Source organism: Tinamus guttatus, unplaced genomic scaffold (genome assembly GCF_059628265.1).
Source record: "Tinamus guttatus ecotype Peru unplaced genomic scaffold, ASM5962826v1 Tinamus_guttatus_pri_ptg000213l, whole genome shotgun sequence".
NCBI classification, from domain to species: domain Eukaryota; kingdom Metazoa; phylum Chordata; class Aves; order Tinamiformes; family Tinamidae; genus Tinamus; species Tinamus guttatus.
Genome location: NW_028288747.1, coordinates 10,216,783 through 10,240,803, shown reverse-complemented (window position 1 = coordinate 10,240,803; position 24,021 = coordinate 10,216,783). Strand labels below are relative to the sequence as shown.

General features: G+C 40.1%; 1 protein-coding gene across 1 annotated transcript in view; it reads left to right on the top strand.

Annotated features, from left to right (window-relative positions):
* GABRB1 (gamma-aminobutyric acid type A receptor subunit beta1) overlaps positions 1 to 24,021 on the top strand; it is a 93,780-nt gene that overhangs the window by 33,860 nt on the left and 35,899 nt on the right. Inside the window, exon 3 of the mRNA XM_088524744.1 lies at positions 13,428 to 13,648. Coding sequence (XP_088380870.1) covers positions 13,428 to 13,648 — 221 coding nt within the window. The remainder of the gene's footprint in view (positions 1 to 13,427; positions 13,649 to 24,021) is intronic.

Here is a 24,021-nt window from a genome sequence, read left to right as displayed (position 1 = left end):
GAAAAGAGCATCTCTTTACAGAGGCCATCACCACTTGCCCTTACCAATTTTCTTTAGAACGCCAGGATGCTGCTTCTCACTGTTTAAGGAGCACTGTGAATCTCATGTTAAATTTCTTATGATAACATACTGCTTTTATGCTGTCCAACACATGCATCTTTGCATTATTTTTTGAATGTTTACAGACTTTCATGGAGTGCATAAGATACAGCTCTCTGAGTCAATTCTGCTGTGCATATCAAAGTATATAAAGCTGTGCACTTACTCTCTCAGAAATTGTGATTTCTTTCAAGCAGGGGGCCTGGAACTTAAGCCTCATTGCCTCCAAATTCTTTTAAAGAAAGGAAGAAACAGTCTGCTCAGTGGCTTACATTTGAGTGCCAGCAGGAAAAGTTGTTTTAAATAAAGGCAAAAAATTCTTCATGGCAGCAGAACATAAACAAGCAACAACAAAAACAAATTACAGAAAGTGTCTAAAAAAACATAAGGCGCTGCAGATCAAAATATTTGTTAATGTGAACACCCATGACTATATATACTAACACTTGTGAAGCTTCTAAAATGCAATTCATATTTTAGATTAATAATATGTAGAAAACAAGATTCAGAAACAATACTTGTAAGATTGACGCTCATCTACAGTTACAATAAGGGTTACAATAACCCTTTTGATGCTTCTCCTTTATTTTCTTCCTTCTGATTATTCTGAAATAAAATCTTCCCTTTTTTCCTGCAATATCATCTTTCCTTTTCCCAGCATCTGCAGTGATAATTCTACTTCTCATCCCATTGCTTTTCCTTTGTCCCTTACAAACGTCGCAATGTCTTCCCAATTCGCTGCTTGCCATCTGACTGTGGAAGCTCCGTGTATCCCTGCCAAAGGGCGGCCTGCCGGCCTGGCAGGAGCAGCATTCCCAGGCAAAGAGACAGGGACAGAAAACCTCGTGCTCGGTGATTACTTCAATAACTTTGCAGCAGACGTGCAGCAGATGGAGAGCCAAGGCCACGCTGGCCTGCATAGGAGGTACGTTATTAGTCAAAGCCACACAAAACCACCATGTCCAAGAAACCAAAAACTGATACAAAGGAATATTTATGAACGGACAAAAAAAAAAACCAAACACTGTCTTAGCCACTACAGTTTCTTTTGTGCTCCATTACTAAAACATCTGAGGGCCTTTAATAGTGAAATGTGCCTTTTCTATTACAGAAATACCTTTTACCTTCAGACAGAGAAAAGGGAGTGAAATGAGTCAGTATTTCAAAAATCAAATATCTTCCTATCTTCAAAGTTTGCAGATTTCTGAACGATGATCAAAAGTTCACCTGAAGCCGTTTCCTACATCTGGAGATATGCTGGAGCACTCCTGATGACTTATTACTTGACCTATGGACTTACTGAAATAGCATATCCAAAGCATATTGTCAGAAATACAAGATAGTATTTTCAACAAGCAGCCAAAGAAAACACTGAATCCCAACGCTATCTCTTCTTTCCTAATGTCAGCTTAACCACAGTAAAATGTCCCAGATTAATATTATATCTTCATGTGCAATGGGGAGTTCTATTTCTGTCATTTTTATGCTGAGGCATGATAGCATTTAAAAATGAATCCTCAGTATTATTTCCTGGCAATCTTTAGCTAAAAAAGAAATGTCTTGTAGCACTGGATGCATTATTACTAGAATATTACTGGGTAAAATAATTCTAGATAACGTTCCAGAAAATACCCTAAGAATATGTGAAGGAAAATATTTTCTAGGTCACCTTCATATCAGGTGTCTCTCAAAAGAGATATGTACCCACCAGGTAAAGGTTCAAAACCACTGACCCAGCTCTACTCTCATCCTAAGAATTTTTCCTTCACCTGTAGATGGGGAAGAGCGAGGAAATTCTAAAACCCCCTTCATCTACTTATTTTTTTCTGGTTTACATAATCAAAATAAAGCATTACAACCAGGTGTCAAATAGTAACTCAGCATGTGATTTCCTGCACTGTCTTCTGATCCCCCTAGAAGAGGTACTCGTTGCCTGACCCCTCACTCAGACTGCTTTTTCCTGCCCCAGGACTTCAAACTCCCACCACCACCTACCCCTGCTCAACTTCCTGCCTTTGTTTTTCTGTTTAGTCATCACCTTGCCCAGAAAATTACTTTGTTAGGAAAAAGTATCCAGCTCTGTAAGAAACTTAAGCCCACATCTAACTCTATGCCCCCAGTCTTACTGAAGTCAATTTGCAAAACAGTATCATGGAATCGCTGGATGTCTTAAACTTCTCTACATAATTCTGGTGCTTGGCCTCTCTACTGAGAGGGTACATATGGGTATCCACCTACTGTCAAAAATGCCATGGGTCTGCTATTTCCTTCATGTGTAATGATCAGATTAGAAATCAGGTGGAAATTAGTTACCAACAGGGACAAGTCACCTCAACAAAGGAAATGCCCAACCACCTTGTCCATAAAAGTTATCTACTGTGGCTTTCAGCAACTTCAGTGCTTTGTAATGTTCATAGCTTTCATAACACCTAAAATTGGCCCACAGTGATGCTTTGCTAATATTTGCAGCTGGAATAGAATCAGCTTTCTATCAGTTTTTGGCTGACAGTGTTGACGCACATGGTTGGTGATTAATTCTGGTGATTTCAGACAAAGAAAAAAAAACACACTACTTTGAGATGTGTTTTAAACTAATGTCTACCTTCTAAAGCAAGCCACATGGAAAAGGGTCATTCCACTAAGGCAGTGTTTGACTACATCTACACCATTTAATTGGGAACCTTATCCGAAGCCATGATCCATGTTCCTTCAAAGGCTGTGTTGCTGCATGGCATCATGCTGATTCTTACTCTGCTGGACCCCAACTGAATCAACCACTTTTAAGGACCTAATCTCTAATTAGAAGTAGCCAGGTAGGGATATTTTATGAGACTGAAGAATTAGGACTTGTCTTCAATACCACTAAAACCACCCTATTATATCCATCGTTGTCCACGTCACAAGCCATGACATTACTCAGTCACCTCTGCCATGCAGAGGAGCATGCACCAAACAACTGGTTTCCCAATCCAGCTTCCATTTCTCAATATTAGTCTCCCCTCCTTGCCTCAAGTCACCTTTGTAGGTACAGGAAAAGAGTTATAGCTGTCCTATAATTTGCTCCCCCACCATCAGTTTTTCAGTAATATCTATGCAAACCCCTTACTAGTATTATCTTCAGAAAAGCCAGGCCTTCTAGACATCTTTTCTTCATACAGCTTCTGCACCAAAGTCTTCCAGTGGCTCTGTAACAAGATAAGCTAGTCCTAACAAAAAAACCACAGCTGGGAAAATGGTACATTTTAACTTTAAACAACAGTGGCATAAACTTACTATTTGCATAGTTTGGCCTACTGCATGTAGAACTTCCCTGGCTGAATATAGAATCATAGAATCATAGAATCATAGAATGCTTAGGGTTGGAAGGGACCTCTAGAGATCATCTAGTCCAACCCCCTGCACACGCAGGGTCACCTAGAGCACGTGGCACAGGACTGCATCCAAGCGGGTTTTGAAGATCTCCAGAGAAGGAGACTCCACAACCTCTCTGGGCAGCCTGTTCCAGTGCTCTGGCACCCTCACTGTTAAGAAATTTTTCCTTAAGTTCCTATGGAATTTTTGATGTTTCAGTTTCCGGCCATTTCCTCTAGTCCTATCAGTGGCCGCCACTGAAAAGAGACCATCCCCGTCCTCTGCACTCCCTCCCTTGAGGTATTTATATACACTGATTAGATCCCCTCTCAGCCTTCTCTTCTCCAGGCTGAACAGGCCCAGCTCACTCAGCCTCTCCTCATAGGGCAGATGTTCCAGGCCCCTGATCATCCTTGTAGCCCTGCGCTGGACTCTCTCCAGCAGCTCCACATCCCTCTTGTACTGTGGAGCCCAGAACTGGACACAGTACTCCAGATGCGGCCTCACCAGGGCTGAGTAGAGGGGCAGGATCCCCTCCCTCGACCTGCTGGAGACGCTCTTCTTAATGCACCCCAGGATCCCATTGGCCTTCTTGGCCACGAGGGCACACTGCTGCCTCATGGTCAACTTGTCGTCCACCATGACACCCAGGTCTTTCTCCGCAGAGCTGCTCTCCACAAGCTCGGTCCCCAGCCTGTACTGGTGTCTGGGGTTATTCCTCCCCAGGTGCAGGACCTTGCACTTGGCCTTGTTGAATTGCATGAGGTTTTTCACCGCCCAGTTGTCCAGTCTGTCCAGGTCCCTCTGGATGGCAGCGCAGCCCTCTGGGGTATCGGCTACTCCTCCCAGTTTGGTATCATCAGCAAACTTGCTGAGGGAGCACTCTGTGCCTTCATCCAGGTCATTGATGAATAAATTGAACAGGACTGGACCAAGGACTGACCCCTGGGGGACCCCACTAGCCACAGGCCTCCAACTAGACTCTGCACCGCTGATCACCACTCTCTGGGCCCTGCCATCCAGCCAGTTCCTAATCCATCTCACTGTCCACTCATCTATCCCACACTGCCGGAGCTTGCCCAGGAGGATGTTGTGAGGGACGGTGTCAAAAGCCTTGGTGAAGTCGAGATAGACGACATCCACCGCTCTCCCCTCGTCTATCCAGCCGGTCATTTCATCACAGAAGGCTATCAGGTTAGTCAGGCAAGATTTTCCCTTGGTGAATCCATGCTGACTACTCTTGAGCACCTTCTTGTCCTCCATGTGCCTGGAGACAACGGCCAGTATGAGCCGTTCCATCACTTTTCCGGGGACGGAGGTGAGGCTGACTGGCCTGTAGTTGCCTGGGTCCTCCTTCTTGCCTTTTTTGAAGACTGGCGTGACATTGGCCTTCTTCCAGTCTTCCGGCACCTCCCCCGTTCTCCAGGATCTTTCAAAGATGATGGAGAGCGGCTTAGCTATGGCATCTGCCAGCTCCCGCAGCACTCTGGGGTGCATCCCATCAGGGCCCATGGATTTGTGGGTATCGAGGTTCCTTAGGTGCTCTCTGACCCAATCTTCCTCTACCCAGGGCAAGTCTTCCTCTCCACCAGCTTCTTCTCTTGCCTCTAGGGCCTGGGGCTCTAAAGGGCTGCCCTTGGTAAACACCGAAGCAAAGAAGGCATTGAGCAACTCTGCTTTTTCTGTGTTATTTGTAACCAAGGTGCCCATCCCGTCCTCCAGCGGACCCACGTTCTCCCTGATCTTCCTTTTGCTGTTAATATATTTGAAGAATTTTTTTTTGTTATTTTTAACGTCCCTTGCCAGCTTGCCTTCCAGACGTGCCTTAGCTTTCCTTGTCGCATCTCTGCACTCCCTGACTACGTTCCTGTATTTCTCCCAGGGGGCCTGTCCTTTTTTCCACATTCTGTATACCGCTGCCTTCTGCTTGAGCATTGCCACAAGCTCCCGGCTCATCCACGCAGGTCGCCTGCCCCCTCTGCCTCCCTTCCTACACACAGGGATGCACTGTTGCTGGACGTGGAGAAAGTGCCGCTTGAAAACTAACCAGCTCTCTTGGGCCCCCCTGCCTTCTAGAGCACTAGCCCATGGGATTCTACCGAGGAGGTCTCTGAAGAGGCTAAAGTTGGCCCTCCTGAAGTCCATCGTCGCAAGGCTACTTACAGCCCTGCCTCCTCCTCGTTGAATCCTGAACTCCACCAACTCATGGTCACTGCAGCCAAGGCTACCCCCCACCTTCACATCTCCTACTAGGCCCTCCCTATTTGATAGCACGAGGTCCAGTAGCCCACCTCTCCTCGTCGGCTCCTCCACAACCTGCGTCAAAAAGTTATCGTCGACGCTCTGCAGGAACCTCCAGGACTGCTTATGCCTGGCTGTGTTGTCCTCCCAGTTGATGTCGGGGTAGTTGAAGTCCCCCATGAGAACCAGGGCCTGTGACCGTGAGGCAACATCCAGCTGCCTATAGAAGGCCTCATCAACCTCCTCGTCTTGGTCAGGTGGCCGGTAGCAGACACCCACCACAGTGTCTCCCACATTAGCCTGCCCTCTAATCCTTACCCACAAGCTCTCAACTCGCTCATCCTCGACTCCCAGGTTGGTATATAAATAGATTTTAGTGCAAAATGAGTATTTCTACTCACTGGAGGCACTAAGGAAGAGAAATTGAAAAGCATTTGTATTTCTAGGAGTAGGAATAAAAATGTAAGTACAATTTTAAATGTTGTTTAATCCAGCAATATCTTGGAAAGGCTTCCAGTTTGCCCTTTTCAAAGGTCACCACATAGGACAAGCTTCGTAGCAGGGCCTCGGCATTCAGTAGCTGGCTCTAGTAAGGGAGGAAAAGCTGAACAGTCAGTTTTGATCTCCTCGCTTTGGCAAACAGTTCTGATGCTAATTTTATCTTTATACACAATACTTCTCCACTAATAAGGAACAACAAACAAGGGTAAGATAATGTTGATGCAGTCAACTAGCCATTGGGCCCCTGGAGTACATTAATGCTGTAAAAACATTAATAAACGAACACAGTTGATACAGTAGCTAGAGCAACAGATGCTAAGCCATAAAACATGGGTTCCACACTCATTTGAAGCATGTGAGTGCAGCCCTGGGTCAGAGCTGCCCTCTCTGCTCTGGAAGCTGCAGCTTTAAGCAGGGGAGACACTTGGCCTCTGCTCCAGTGCCTGAGCATGGCACCCAACTGCTGATTAGTTCTGGTTCCTCCTCTCACAAGGAAGCATGAAACACACTACAGCATCTGCCTTTGGTCATGAACAGTGCAAGTGCTCTCCACAATCTACCACAGGTCTCCATTTTTAGCCCCTCATTCTGAGGTTGTAAAAACCACTCAGAACAGCAGTTTCACATCTCTTCTGAGCTGTTGTGCCTTCCTCCTTCACTGCCAGCTGGCCATTTCCCTCCCAGAATTAGAGAGAATCCCAAACCACCACCAGGATAAAATAGCAATGGACAAGATTAGTCGGGAGGTAGTGGCAGTCCAGGTGCCTGCCTGCTGAAACTTCAGTCTCAGTAAGAGGTGGTTTTAATGCTCTGAGTGCTGAAGAAAATTGATTTTTGTTTCTGCTTAATCTAGCATACCATTTGCAAGAAAACACTGACCCAAATTTTCAATAGATTGCTGCCAATCCCTGTTTTCTCCACTAAGCTACTTTCCTCCCTCCCATAATTATAATTCCTGTATTCTCCCTTGCTACTAATTTTGCAGGGAAGAATCTGCATTCCCAGATCCCAAGTATGGGAGTATGTCACATGCCTTCAGACTAATTGGTGAATTATTTGTTTTTGCTTGTTTTCCCTTTCTCTGAAAATGCCTAGAAATATTAGAAATGTTCTGATTCCCACAAAACTGGCAATGGCACGGGATTTGTAAGGTTTAAATTAGATTAAACATATTAAACTGCCCAACTCATTTAGCAAACCAGTTGGTGATGTCATTACTAAGATAAAAATAAAATAAAGTTCTTTATTATCCATATACTAAAAATCCCCTTTCGGCTTTGAGGATTCAGTTTCAATGATACATGTCTCTGAAGACAAAACCATTCCTTGAAAAAGCCAAAAGCTATTTTTTCACAGAAAATTTGCATCAGTCTTGTAATCTTATCAACTATGAGGCGAGATCATCATATAAACTGCTTAATATTTAAATCATAAGAAATCACATGAGGAAGGTTTTTCCTCAGACAGTTTTTGTAGCAGCAACCTGCATGCAGAGCAAGTATTTACAGCATCTTTTAAAAAATAAGAAAACAGTTCCCATGCAGAGAAAGGCAGAGTCAAAAGAATATGTAATGTAATTAAAGGACATCTAAACGCAAAGCAGGCTCCATGCAAATACACTTAAGAGCTAGCCAATATAATTGTGAGGTTGCTACCTAGCTCGATGAAAAATGAGAGTAATCATGGAGGTCTCTGATGGCAGGAAAAAAAAGGGTAACTGTTATGCCCATCTCTAGATAAAGCAAGAAGGAAGGTCAAGGGAACTATGAGCCTCACGCAATCCCTGGAAATAGGATATCCTGATATAAGTTTACTGATAAGCCTGCTTCAAACAGATACTGGACTATAAAACTCCAAAAGACATTTCAACAAATACATCGATAATTTTATCTTATGACAGTTTTACTAATATCTTCATTTTTTATCAGCTTCTAGTGAAAAACCTCTTCACTGTGAAAGACAATATAGAACAGAAAAGTCACGATGCTTCTTTCTACTGGATTTCCAGGTACAAAGCTAGGACCCTCCCTTTTGAATGCATCAGAGACAGCCTGATTTACAGGTTAGCGTTTTGCAAAGCCAGGAGGACATCAACATCAGACAGGAACATCTCTCCAGCCACATAACAGTGTTCATTATCGTCAGCACCTTATACTATTATGATTCAAACGTAACACCAACAGCAACAGTCACAGGCAGTTCACAGCAAAAATGTCAAACTGAAACAACAGTACAATGCAAAATAAAGGTATACGTGAGTCTAAACATGGCAGCTCAATGACAGCTGTTCAGTGATTACTCCAAGGGGAGCCACTGCATCTCACTTTGATCTTGTTTGCTCTTCTCAAAACTAAAGAATAAAAAAATGGTATAACAACTCAAAAACAGACAGTAAAAAAAAAAAAAACAGATCTCAATCAGCAGAGCCTCAGATATTGGTATGACTCCTAACTTGTTTAGAAGTAAATTGGTAAAAAGAAAAAAAAAAAAAAGAAGAAATATGCATTATATTCATGTGTGTGTCAAGGCATTAAAAAGACAGTAGCTGTTGTTACAGGGTTAGCCCAGCCTCCTGTAAAGATTCATGTCAGCTTCCCTCCTACGTTTTTCAGCATCTTTTGCAGCTAAGGAGTCTGCCCACCATATGTTCATGAGTGATTTCCAATGGTACATTTTGCTAAATTTGCCCCTGCACAACACAGAATTTCGAGTTATGGAGTTTTTCTTTCCTCTTGTTTTACTGTACCTGCTTAGCTAGATCCTCTTGGTGACTGAAATCATTTTTTGATATTGTTGGCATGCTTATTTGTCTTTTAACTTCCTACCCAATGCTGGTTACACCTCTGGAACTGCTGCAGCTTGCACGGTGGTTTTCAGGATGAAGTCCCTCTCCAGCGGCTCCGCGGCTGACACGGCGTCAGGCCCTCGCGCTGCGGCGCGGCTCCCTCACGCTGCAGGGGACACCCGACATCCCTGCACCTTCTGTGCTGCGCAGTGGTCTCGGGGCCGACCCCTGCTGAGCTAACTGCACATTACGAAAAGCACCAAGTGCTTCACAAACAACTGTCGTTAGAAATTAGGCTGCTTCCCATTCTCTTGCTTATAGGTGCCAAGGGAAGCGTTTTTTAATTAATTCTCCAGTTATCCACAATACTTTGCCTTTACTTGAACCTTCAAGTTCTACATCCTTCCAAAATATCTTTTTCTCTAGGTTGTATTACTCTGTAACCCAGTGTGTTTAGAGTCTCAGAGCTTTTCTGTGCCCACCTCACCGCTGGCTTGTCCCCCACTCACTGAGCAGCACTTCCAAGGAGCTCACGTAAGAACCTCAAAAGAGCCATCTCCTGCCAAAGCTTAATTTCACTACTATACATTAATACTCTTGGTTCGAGTTGTCTGAAAATTGTGGAACATAAGTTAGAACCTGGACCTTCTCTTTTTTGGAGTGCTCAATCAATGTACTTTGTAGAGAGGACAAAAATTGAGCTATGCGAGCACAGTGTCACATTCCCAAATGTTATCCCACCTTTGCTTACAGGCAAACGTGTCTTTCACCACTCCCAGGGAGAGAGCTTATTTTACTTCAGCATGAACAGAATACCGTAAAACACAGAATACCATTGCCCTTATTTGCTAATACCTGGACCTGAATGTTAACTTCAGGTTAACTTATGGATAAGCGTAAGTCATCTGGACAGTTCTTGTGGCAGAAACTTACCTTCAGACATCTTGGAGGGAAAAGTTAAAAAAGAGAAGATATTTGTCTCTTATTTCAGTCTACATTTAATCTAAACTAATACATCATAAATATATCTAGACCTGGTTTGTTCTGTGGGCTGCTTGCCAGTAAGATGCTTTTCTGTTTCTTGATTTCCCCTTAAACTGTTCCTAACTGCTCTCCCTGGAGCCAAAATGCAAGGGATATTATTATTTGCTGACTGTAAAAAATATATGCACTTGCTGAATAGAGTTATTCTACAGGTTTATACACTTCTATTTGTTTATTCAGCATTCATCACATTCAAAATCTTTCCTAAGCACAAATATCTTCTATGATATATTCTTTACTTTTATCCATTTTTGATCCCGCTGCTCCAGCATATTTATTGCACTATCACCCCTGTATGGAAATGACTGCTAACTTCAGAAACAAAATACAGCAGTGTGGGGAAAAAAGAGCATCAGTTATTTCCTACAGACACCCGAAACAAACTGATTGGTCTTTCAGGGAATATGAATCACACCATGGACATATTCTAGAGTTGGCATAGGCTAACATTTAAATCTCAGAAATATGTGCTCTAAAACACTGAACAAAATGCAACCAAATACATAGTCTTCCATGAAGAGGTGAGATTTTCTCTGCTTTTCCAGTAATGATTGAAGACAGTGGATGTGATCCCAATCCCACTGCAGCCAGGGGAACTTTTGCCACTGACTGCAAAAAGTAATATTGGATCCCAATACAGTGATGACCAGTGCTTCCATTTCCAATATGCTACATTTCTAATGAATCTAATTTTATTCCTGGCTGTGGTTTCAGCAATAAAGAGCATCATCATTAGACTCCTGCCAGATTTCTGTTTTTTTCTATAAGACACAACCGTGATGCTACCTACTTAAGTTGATTGTGAAATTACGAATGCCAATAAGGTTTCTGAAATGTTTCTCTGGAGAATCATCAGCACTTTTGGAAAAAAAAATGCAGGAAAATTCGCTAACAATAATACCAACTGGATCAAGGGAAATGGGAGAAATGCATATCTTGCATAACTTTTCTTCCTATAGAAATCTCACACCTACAAATGATTTGGCATTTTCTGACAGAAAATGTAGTTTCTGCAAAGCTGAAGCTTGCTTTGATCCTGCTAAAATCTCTCAGGAACTCAGAGGGGTTTTATTCTACTATCCGAGAGTGAGGGGAGCTTCTCACTCTGTTTCTCCTGACACGAGGCTGGTTCACAAGAACCAAGACAGGGCACAACAAGTTGGGACAACTTGGTGCTTCCCCTTCCCCCCACTGCCCCAGCCACTCGCCCCTATCTTCAAGCTGCTCCAGGGAATTGCACTGTTTCACATCCTCAAAAGTAAAGCTTTTATCGTATTATAGACTTGTATATTATAGTTATGTTTGCCCAAATGTGTGCTCATCTGAAGTTCTAATATTCCCTATCAATTTGACCTACAACAGCTAAATATTCACTACACATTCTTCTATTTACTAGCTTTTAATAAGACCTGCTTTCAGTGTTAATTTTTTGCTAGCAAGACTTTCTGAATATGCTTTGATATTCAATTATTACTTAAATATGTCACAGAAGTGCTAAGCTATTTTTCTAAAGCAGAGAACAATAACAAAAGTTAGATTCAGGTCATCTTTGAAAGACAGAAAACACAAGGAGTCTTTCAGATCATACTGCTGAGTGCTACAAAACACAAAATCCCCCATTTTCCTTTTAAAATATATATGTCTGAAGTGGTCAAAACAAAGGAACTGACAATATAACAGATATTTAAACCAAAGTCTTTTAATCCAGTGGAAACTGGATTTATAATTCATAATTTAGCTGATGAACCGGTACTTCACCACCCTCAGTATGTCCCAAAAAAATGAGGTTATAATGCAAGATTGAATGTCATGTTTTGCCACGTTATGCTGGTACACCTCAGAGTGGAAAATACCAGCTTTCTGTATTATCTAGCTATTTTCATATACCTATACTGCTTTCAGAGAGCTACACATGTTTCAGGGGAGAATAAATCCATTACTGTCCTTACATCACCTGTATAGATTGTACAACAATATTAGTGAGATGATTTTGGGAAAAAAAATAGTAGTATTAAACAAGAGCTCTCCAGTTTTTTACTTACTGGAATTCTAAATTATTCTTCTGCCCTTAGACACAACAGGCACCTGTGGTCCACATATTTTCTCTTCTAAAAGATTCTAAAATTTTTATTACTCAGATGGACAACAAAGCTTGCTTCCAATGCTTATCTATGAGACTTGCACAGCATGTACAGATCTCCAGACACACGACAGGCAGGAGGATTTCACTTATAGAGACACTGAATTTGAGATTCTGAGTCTTGGTGAGAGGTTAGAACCAATTCCACCTACAGCAATGCATGATTATGATTAGTTCATTAGCTGGACTACAGTCTAAAGGAAGGAAGGCTGCATCAAAATATATATTCCGATTAAATTCTTGTAGTTATCAATGTAAGAGTTTATTGGCATGCAGGCATTAATGTAAACATTAATGTGATGTTGCTGTGCAAACCTGGGCTCAAAGGAGAAGGAAAAAACTAGTGGTCTACGTATCACTGTTCTTATCAAGAAACCCATACAAAGTGCATGGGCTTTTCTATATATTTATATATATACACAAACACACACAAACTTTAAAATCACAAAATTCTCAAAGAGTAAAAGGTGAAGCAACAAATCAGGCCAGAAGCCTTTTAAAATAATATCTTTTTGGACCAAGTGTAAAAAAACACCAGACTGCATAAATGATGTTTTCCCTGAGCCACCATGTGATAGTCAACACAAGATGCCCATTTTCTGTGCAGTACATTTGATTACCAACAACAGAAAGCACAACACTGCCTGGCCTACGGTGAGATCCGCCTGGCTACTAGAAGTACAGTGTTTATTTCAGCAAAAAATTACAAGTTATTCTCCTTTCTTCTGAGATAAGATTTGCTCTTCCTCAGAAGGTATAGGGACCCCTAGCCTTCCTGGATTGAACTGGAGATTCTTCAGGAAAAACACAGGGAATATCAGGAGTCCTCAGTGGTATGCATTGCTGTTTGACTGAGGTCAATGAGGTCAACCAGATCCCTCCTCTCTTCAGATTTAAACAAAACAAAAATTGTAGAGTGTGATCTAAGGGCTAGAGAACCTGATGTTATTCCACAAGTTCCAGGTATTCCTGTTGGCACGAGAAATGCTGAAAGCCTGTAGGGTGGAGAAGGAGGTCACACTGCCATTGGTGAGTAGTGTGAAGCTCAGCATAAACATGAACAGGTCAAGACTCATGGTCATGGTTAATAACATTTTAATATTCCTTACATTTCTTAATGTGCTACTATGACTCAGTTACTGAATTAAAAGGCAACTAAAAAAATAAATTGGTGTTAGGTCAATCATTAGACAAAACCCCAAAATACCCTCTTATTCCTTTTTTTTTTCTTTCTTCTTCTTTTTTCTTTCTTCCACCCTTCCCTAGGACTACACGCTCACCATGTACTTCCAGCAGTCCTGGAGGGATAAAAGGCTCTCCTATTCTGGAATACCTTTAAACTTGACTCTGGACAACAGAGTGGCTGACCAGCTCTGGGTCCCTGACACGTATTTCCAGAACGACAAGAAGTCATTTGTCCATGGGGTGACAGTGAAAAACCGAATGATTCGACTCCATCCAGATGGGACAGTCCTCTATGGCCTACGGTACGTTGGGTTTTCCAATCAACCTTGCATGTTGCTGTCCTGGCAGAACGCAAGGAGCGAGCGCTGAGTGGCAGCATTACCACCACGGTCCTTCTCTCTTTCCTCTTGGTTTCTCTCTGCAGCTTTATAAGCCAGTCCAGAGCTTTGCAATAAATATCTGCTAAATATCTTCCACAAGGCATCATAGCTACATTAATAAGCTGTAGCCAGACTAACAAGGCCTAATGTCGCTGCATGTTCTCCCTGTCACCAGCCAAAACCAAAAGCTTCCTTCTTTTGAGAACTTCTCCAATAGAAAATATAAAATTCAGACTCTTTGGAAGAAATGCAACGAATTTTTAGTAGGAAAAGGAGAGAACAGTTCTAATTCACCATAGTTATTTCCATATTATTGATACATCTGAGTATATGTTTTCTTTAATTAGCCTTGGTTTATTACTGCCTTTCCAAACCACAACTACTTTCTACACTGTAATTCATATTAACCCTATACATAAAAGTATATTCTAAGATCTGATGAGGTACAATCTAAAGATCATGTACACAAATGTAAAATTAAAATTAAATCAAGTTACTGATTACATTTACTCCAGAGCCTGTCTGCATAAGCTTCCCATTATTTTTAAAGTTAAGGTAGCTTTGCTTGGGAAAAAAAATACCTGCTTGAAGTAAACTCTCATCACTATTATCATTCAAAAGCAAAAATAATATCCACAGAACATAAAACCCAAAGTGTGCTTCAGTTAACCTGAAAAAGTCATAACCCATAACTCTTAGCTACCTAGCTATTTTTAAGGACCTTAAAAATATACCTAAATAGGATTTGAAAAGAACAGAAATTGTTGCAGCAATACCAAAACAAAAGTAATCATTTGCAGGGGAAATATATATATATATATATATATATATAGCTTATTGAAAATCAAAGTTTTAAATACGACTTTTTAGCCTATAAAAACATAACTTCAAACACCAGCACTACCCATGTGCTCAGAGAGAGCCTTTCAACCCATCAGCTCAAGCTTCACAAGAAAAAACACATTTAAAAAACTATTTGATCCATGGTCATTTCTTCTGAACTTGTTATGCTCACAGACCCGGAGGCATTTTTATAGTCACTTCTGTTATAGAACTACTGCTACTTGAATTATGAGAACAAAAACAAACAAAAAAACAATACATACAATGAGGAAGGTGCTGACAGACTCCAGGCCATCATTATCATCTGACAGAACACATGAAAAATGCATCTTACCAATTGCTTTCAGATTTCATACACCACAGTTTCTTTCACCAAGTTGAGACCTGAAAAGCATCTTCGCAGAACTGTTATGATTAAAACACTTTTTGGCCTGAGACCTTTTTAAAACGTTTTTTAAAGGTTAGAAACTAGTCTTATTTACATAATATGTACACAGTTGCAAGAATGTTTATTAGAGCTTTAAAGTCCTTACAGATGTACACTCACACACACGTGCATACAGTACAAATAAAACATAGTATAAAAATGTGTACCATGTATGCGCTTTCACAGATGCTTAGACAAAGATTCCTTCATCCTCTACGTTTGTGAAGCGAAAAGATTTATATTTGCCCAGGAGCTGCATCATCATCATCAATATGCAACATTATTGCAAACTATAAAATGCATTTTCAGTATCATTTCTAGTTTGTGCAAAACTGTTTGGCTTGATGTAATCTCTTCCAGGTTATTTCCCATAGAGTGCAATTGATTTGGTAGAGATTGCAAACTGGTTTCTGTAATTCATCCTGAGAAAATACATTTTTTCATCTTAATGCAGCTCCAGTCAGCTCCTTACCGCATAAAGCACAGCAGCACTCAAACAGGCACTGGCAAGCTAAGTCAGCACCCTGCTTCCCAAACAGGGGTGAGGAGGGCACTTGCCTAAATGTGGCAGAAAGCTTGAGAAAGCAGTGCAGGTGTGGTCTGACGCACAGCTCTATTTTGAAAGAGCTGTGAAGGAATGCCAGGGAATGGGACTCCTCTATAGCAAACGAGTGAGCAAAATAACTGAAAAAGGGCAGTTACACGCTCATGAGGGAGAAAAAAGTTAAAAAAAGGAAGGGGTGGGGAAGAGACAGAATAAGACAGAATCTTGCAGAAATTTGCTCTGTTTTTTGATGCAAAAAAGAGATGTAATTGCATTCAGACACAAATAAAAGCAGTAGGAATAAGAGCTGTAACCCCTCGTAGCCCCTCCCGAGCTCATGGCAAGCTGCTTTAAGGCTGCCTCTTCCCCAGGCAGAGCGTCCCTACAACTATCTGATCATCAACAACAGTCAGAGTGGTAGCAGCAAGGTAAAAGTCTGTTTCACCATTGACCGATTTCATTTCAGAAATATTATTTCAACTCCAGCCAGACCCCTCTCTCTGAGGTTTTGAAACGTGCATTTATACTCACTGTCAGTTTAGCTGTCCGGAGACAAACACTTCTCCCCAACCTGGCTCCTCCTGCTACTCCTGACCCACTTGAGGTTATCCTAGCTAGTATTAAGATTGTAAGGAGACACACAGTACTACTGCATGATAAAGATGATAAATCTGTGCAGGAAGAGGAAATTTAGTCTATTCACTGTACAAAGATCTATTCATCATGATTTTATTTCTCAAGTACTTAATTAGGCACTGGTGAGAAAACCTGCAACCTCTTTCTCTCTGCCTAACCCTGACAGTGACTCCTCACTGTCTCCAGAGCTGGAAAGAGAATAGGCAACCATAACGCCTGTAAATAGTCACCACTGCAGGAAAAACATCATACCAGTAACAGCTGATGAGCTTCTTCATACAAAAAAAAAATATATATGTTTCTTTTTCAAAACACTGAGGCTCTTTACAGTATGGAGCCTAGGAAACTTGGTAAAACAAAGCAGTAAATTGCTAGTTAAGTAGTCAATGGAAATGGAAGATTACAAAACCACTCAATGGAAATGGAAGATTACAAAACCACAGCTGTTTTAAAACTTCACAAGAAAGAAGAAAAACTCCGATTCTTTCAGACTGCCAAAGCAATTTAAGTCCCGGATGCAAGTCAGAGAAGTTCTTGTTACCTTCCTTTAGTACCACCAACTGCCTCCACCTCCAAGAAAGAAATAAATATTGTCCTCACACCAGAAATCAACATGCAAATTCCAGCTGACCATGAAGCTAATCGCTCCCTTTTCTATTCCTCCGGCTCCAGTAAATAGCAGGTTTGTCTGGAAAAGTGTAGCTCCACGTAAAGCAACTATTCAACTCATACTGTATTATCAAATAATTGCCTACATTTGACTTGGGACCTTCTTCCTCCACTTGCAAATCTGCCAATTCATTTTTTTATTCCATTTTCACATATTTTTATATATTCATATAAGTGTAAAACTAAAATAGGAAAGGCAAATCACTTGAGGTTGAACGAGTCTTATCGATTACTGCTCAACATGGGCTCAGCTTTAAATGCATGAGCGGGGGCCCTTAGGATCAGCAATTAAGTGCCTAAGCGGCCTGCCAGAATCGCAGAGACAAGCTCCTTAGGCTTGAAATTAAGCTCCAGCTTCAGATGTTGCAATCGACTGCAACTGTCACGTACAGCCCTTTGAACAACTGCATCATAAGCATTTTGTAGAGCAAAGCCCAGTAGGCCTCATTCAAAGACCACATAAATTCAAGCAGATTTCAGATCAAACTCAGATTGCTGAAATTATGTCACCTATGTAAAGATATTAATATTGTTTAAAACCTGTTTAACCACATTTATACCAAAGATTAACAAAAATCAACCCAATCACATCAAATCAACAAATGAAACTAACTGGGATTAACAAATAGTTAGTTTTAAAGCTGAAGGACAGTGCAAAATACATACTACCTATTTCCAATGCAGCACATCAGACCTTGTTTTATTGGTATAAATTGTTTTCAGATGATTTCATTGTCCGCTGTTTTACAATGTGTTCTGCATATTAAACCTGAACAATCCCTTTCACTCATACAAGAAATTACTACTTGTGCCACTGTCAGTGCAGTTGATGTCAAGACTGCCTTTCTCCATGTAACAGTCTAATACCTTTTTTGGCAAAAACTCCATAAACCCTATGAAAAACAATATACCTAGCTGGTAGGTATTTATATACCTGGTAGGTATATAAATAGCAATAGAGGCAGTATCCTCAAAAATATTAAGATATACAGAAATTACATTAAAATAAATTTTCATGATACAAGGTACTTTGAGAAGAACCTCAAATAAAATTATACACAGCCTAAGAATCTCTTTATCAATAGTCAACGCAGTTTAAATATTTTTTTCCTTTACCTTCTTTTAGGGGATAGGTAGTGGGGGCAGGAGCTCTTACAATATTTACTAGGAATTTCTGTATAGTTTACCATCTTATATTGCTCTTATCACAGAACGTAAGAGCGCTTGCCTGATAAGACATTAGTTACACAGGCATCTTAAGCGAACAACCAAAAGAAATAGATATTTCATACCAATATGTATTTGGTATTTACCACAGCATATTTTTTCCCTGGTCTTGAAGTTCATTAAAAAGTCACTTCATAGAAGCAAATCCATTTCACTCTAAGCAAAAGCAGACAAAGAGACAATAATTAAAGTTGTACCTTGCTACAGATTTCCAATTTGCATGCAATTAATTTCTGGCATGTTGAGAATAATTACTATTGAGGGGGAAAATGATAAGGTCTTAGCTGTTCAAAAACATCCTCACTCTCATTTCATTTATATTAATGTTGATTACTGACATTAATGAAGCACCAAGTCACAACTAAAGCGGGGGGGAAGAGGCAAAAACAGCATATCTATGCATTTGCTGGGCAATGAAAGTATCAGGAAGGAAATTAAGGTTGTAGGAGAGTTTGCAAAAATCCCACCAGACACCTATGCCAGACAGATGACTGCACCTATATCCCCAAGGAGTCTTAATTTAGGTATTACCTGTAAGAGATGAGAACTCTCCTAATAATATCCAAAAGTTCATGAAACCTAAATGAACTCTGGGACAAAAAAAATGCTAAAGGTACTCAAGGAAGAGGAGGAAAAACTGGCTGCACTTGTGTTTTGTTAAGAAAGCTCATGCACTAGTTAAGCCCTTTGCAGTTCTGCGCTGCATCACATACAGGATGGGCTTACACATCTTGGGCATTTAGTGGGTATCAACACCACCACTGCCCTGATTAACTCACAAAAGCAGTTTTAGCAAACATAGACCCAGATAAACAAGAATTTCTTGAGAACAATACAAAGATGCAAGCACAAAAAAGTAAGCCATTTGATCCAAGGAAAAGGAATTAAAACCTTAAACAAATCTTTTTTTAAAGGTACAGCAACTATAAAGAGCAATTAATCTTAAATTCTATCCAGCTTTAAAATACACAGCCAATATCCAGCCACAGACAAGTAACGTGCACGAGGATTCCGGACAGCTCCTCAGTGTTACCGGGGAGCCCCCTGCTGGGACTCTGCCTGCAGGAGACAAGCAAGGAGCAAAGTCTTTCTCAAACGCTTCAGTAAGGTTTAAATATCACAAATATGTGATATTAATATCTTTGGAGTCACCGAATGCTTAACTCCTCATAGGCCAAGTCACTATACGCAGGAGAAAAATAATAATTTTGCTCTGCACTGCACATGCATGTGCTTAGCATCAGTTAAATACTTGGATATTTTAAAAGTATTCCTACTTCTGGTACATTTGTGCTCCTAACATTCAAATGGCACAGCCTGTGTGCTGGACATAGAGGTTCCAAATCTGTCAATGACCACTACAGATTTCATAAACAGAATAATATTAATTCAGTTTGAAAAAAAAAATGCAAAGTCCTACACAAACATTTTTAGGATGAATCTTCGTATCTTTTCTATCACGCCAACTGATATAACTGCAAAGGACAGAAACTTTTTTGCATGATCCCCTCTTTACATGAAGCAAACAATCAACTTCAGGTTAAGTGCACCCTAGAACGGTTACTCTGATGTTGTAGATCCATTAATATTTTCTTTGCTAGCAAAACTCATGTCAAAGGTTTCAGCCTCTGCTGCAGTTTGCTACCTCCTGGCTTCCAGCACATGCTTCCCCAGAGAACCGTGAAATTAACTGGCTGGAATTCCAAGCACCAGATTTTCCCAGAAGGATTTTTAAACCCATATCACTTCACTGCCCTTGGTTATGAATGCAGAGTTCTAATGCTTAGTCCTCAGATCCATCTTTGAAGATACTTTGTAGGTCACCCTATAAGATCAAAATTGAGAGGTCAAGAGTGGAGCGACTGTTCCATTAAAAGTGTTTTCTCTCTGGCAAGGGGAGTTTCTGTCTTTTATCAGCTTTTTGATATGTATATGAGCTTTCATTCACTAGTCATCTTTTATTCCATTTCTAATTCTTTTTCCTATTATAACTTAATGGCAAAATGTCAGGGTTATTTTTAACATGTCAGTGAAAATATCAAAGTGCTTCCCTGAAAAATTCAAAAGCCAGCATGCCCACTGGATTATAAGTAAAGCTGCCTGAATATTGCACCACTCTGACTATAAATTTTCACTTGCAGGAGGAATAGCTCAATCTTCTGCCATACTCACTCTCTTGTAGATTAAAAAATAATAATAAAATAAAAATCAATATGAGGTATTATTTGCCGAATTCAACAGCTATTACCATACTCAAAAAGACTATCTCTAGCTGTAGCAAAAGTAGTTAAATGGCCAAAGCAAAATCCGTATTATAGATCTTCCCGCTACTGCCAAACATGTGATTACGTTGCATAAATGCAACAAGAAGTTAAATTTATATGTAAATCCTTCTCACTCCAAAGGACCCCTATGTTTTGCCAAGTAAGAATGTGTTAGACCAGTAGGAGCTTCTATATGTAAGTTCAAAATATTGCAATATTTCTGAAATAGTTTTCAGATATATCTCCTGGAAAGGCTCCTAACATCTTCCTCGTATACCAAAATAAGATATCCATAAAATACACCTCAGAGGAAAGAAATCATTCTGCCAAACCACCGGGAATGAGGTTACAATTTTATCACAGTGTAACAACTACTTAGAGAGCCATTTGCAACCCACAAAAAGCAAAAATAGGCAGGAAACATTAAGCCTCTTTATCTGATGAACTCATGATCTTTCTGATGATTCTGAAAGAGGAAAAGAGCACCAAATCTAATGGAAATTTAGGTAATTTGGAATTAGTTATACATTTTACTGTTTTTATATATATATTATTGTTTACAACAACAAACTCCCTGTTAAATGTCCACCTGACTTGAGGGAAAAATGTTGTAAAGATCATGTGTGAATACTTGCACAAATGCACAATACTTACTTGCCATCTCCTCTTGAACATTATATGGGTAAAGGTGTAGTGGCGTTAAATAGAATTTATCATACTGTGCTCTCAAAGATAAAGATGAAAGAATCGGACCCAACAACAGATACTGACTGTGTTATCTCAACTGTCCACAGAAATTAAATGCAGATGCGTTGTTAGAAGAATAGGAAAGTTCGAAGAGCCGAGTCTGCAGAGTGCTAAATCTCACTCAGCACAGGCGGAAAAAGGTGAAAAGGAGTTCCTGATATAGGGCAGTGCTAGAGCTTGATAGAGGAAACTCTCAAAAATATTATCTGTCTTGATGTTTAGGCGATTGAGGAAGACAAGCCTTGTGTTCGTTCAGCTCATAGCTTTGGTTTGCAAAGTGTGGTCGTTTTGTTTCTTTGATTAAGGCTTTGATTCACTCTGCTGGCCAAAGGCACTAGCTAACACATGCTCATTCACACAGCATCAAGCTTCCTTACACTTCATATATGCAAAAAAACATGGAGAATTTGCACCACCACTCAGAATACCACTAATCTTCAGGATTCAGTGATAATCAAGTGCTCTCTAGCCAGTTTTCCTGTGCACATACCTTAAACGCAGCTCTACAGATTCCATGCATATCTCTTCTTGGATTTCCAACACAAATTCGTGTAATTTTAATTAGTCTGCTAGCCCTGCAAAATCCTGAGGGTCAAAAATTATGCCTATACTTCTCAATGGAGCATGATTTGGACAGTCTGAACTCTGAATACTTACTGGAATCTTTTACTTTCCTACTTTAACAGGTCCAGCTCCCTGGTTATTCCATATTCCATCCATTTGAAAAAAGTACTACCTTAAAATTGACCCAAGAAGTCAGGATTGCTAGTGGCTTTTAAGTACCTAGCTTGGATTATCGGCCAACCTTTATAAGAAACTTCTTTTAAAAAGAGTGTGACTTGTTTCAAATGGGAAAAAATGTAAGCAGACAAAATGCCTTCTTAGGTATCAACATGAAAGGATTTATACAAGTATATTAGCTACAGGATATACATCCTTTATATTATGAGATATATATTAAGTTTTCAAACAACACTGTAACAAGCCTACGTGCTCCATTTCTGAGGGATGTTCAGTTTACAGAGCAGTATTGGTATATTTGATGCTTTCAAGACACAACATAGGTACATATCCTTCAGCCGTGACACTGGTACACACTAGCCAGGCATTCAGGCAGTGAATTGGAGTGAGTAATGAAAGAACACAAGCAGGATACCTACCTAAGAGTAAAAGATAAATTACATTTTGAACACCGCTGAAGTCTAAAACCAAATAAAACCAGACAAAGCTTCAACCATGGGACAGGTTCCTTCTCCTCAAAGTTAAAGTGTAAAATTAAATTTACAAAAAATCTATTCTGCATAAGCATGCAAAGAGCTTAAAGCGTGGAGCTTGTTTTTCCCCTTAAAACAATTCTGTTATACCCAACTTCTATGCAGTTCATGTAACAACTGCCACTACTGAGAGACTGAAACATGGTTAAAAAACATTAAGCCGTAAATCAGCACCATCAGCGTAGCTTTGGGCTAGGAGGTCTTTTAGGATAAAAATTTCTCACTGGCACAAACCTAATTTTCTTTTCAAAGATGTGACCCGCTCAGATAAAATCTGCATATGACTCATCAGCCTGCAATCAGGAAATGCTTTACATGCAGTGAAGCTACTCACTCTTTGGGCCTTGTTAAGCTGCTGCTTATGCAATTCCAGCTAAGAACTGGGTAAAAAGGACAATACATACACAGTATGCATCTATTCCCTGAATTAAAGAATAACATTTCTGGCCAAAAAGTGTATGTTGGCAATTCTGTTTACACATAAAGCAGTGCTTGGTTTCACTCCGATATCAGCAACAAAGCTCAAGATGGTACCAACACCACTGACACCTTCCATTAGCTACTGAACAAGTCAGATATTTCAGTCTGTTGACACTCTATTTGTGACTAGAAGTTTCAATAGTAACATCACTGTTCTTGCAGTTAGTCACATTTGGGAAGATTGCGTAGAGACACTGAAATGGTTAGAGATTTAGCACCATTCATTCTATTGAAACCAGACTGGAAACCAGTTATCTAACGCTTCTTCCCCCTTGGAGCTTTCGCTATGCTAAGTATTTTCAGCTGTCTCTTTCTCTTTTTGACTTGCAACATACTTGCGCTGTCAAACTAAACTATTTTTGCAGTAAATCTCAGCTCTGTTCTCAGGCACTTTTTATTTCAACTATCTTGTTTGCCATGGTATAGTTATAGCTCTACTGGGATTTCTACTATAAATTTTATTTTTATGGGTTTATAGCTATGCTGTAAAAAATCTCACTGCACTGATACTTGGCTTACAAATATCAGACCAGGAGACCTTTTTGGTAATATTTAAAAAGTTACATAGCAACACGTTAATGAGTTTGGTATTTCTAGTACTTTACAAGCCATTCATCTTCACATTGCTCTGTTCCTGACGTACTTAACCCAACAGCAAAAGTGCTCATTACCTATTCAAACTGCATATTAGGCTTAGAGTTTTGATATTAGGCACTCCTAACTTCAGTCAAAGCAATTGATTTTCTTTCAGACCTTTTCTCTGTCTCCTGTTATGTTTCCACATCATGGCATTCCCTTCCCCACCTCTTTCTACTCCTGTGTCTGTCTTGAGCTTCAGGTTCTCCTGGAGCTTCAGGATGAGTTCAGGGTTGAGTAACTGCTAAGCTATGCTTATAATATACACATCTTCCATCTACTGTGTCCAAAGCTTACAGTTCAAATCAACAAGATAGAAACAGTCTACACGCATCAGATGTTTATATGGGGAGTTTATTTAGATAACTCAAAGTTTTAAAACCTATTCAACACCTCTGCATACAAAATAGAATTACAGACTTCTGAAATTAATTTAAATTTAAACAAATTTAAAGATCATCGAATACTTGGAAGATGGCAAGAGTTCTATAGAGAGCCAGATATAGCCAAGATATAATAGGTTTGAATTACCAGCATTCATTACTGTT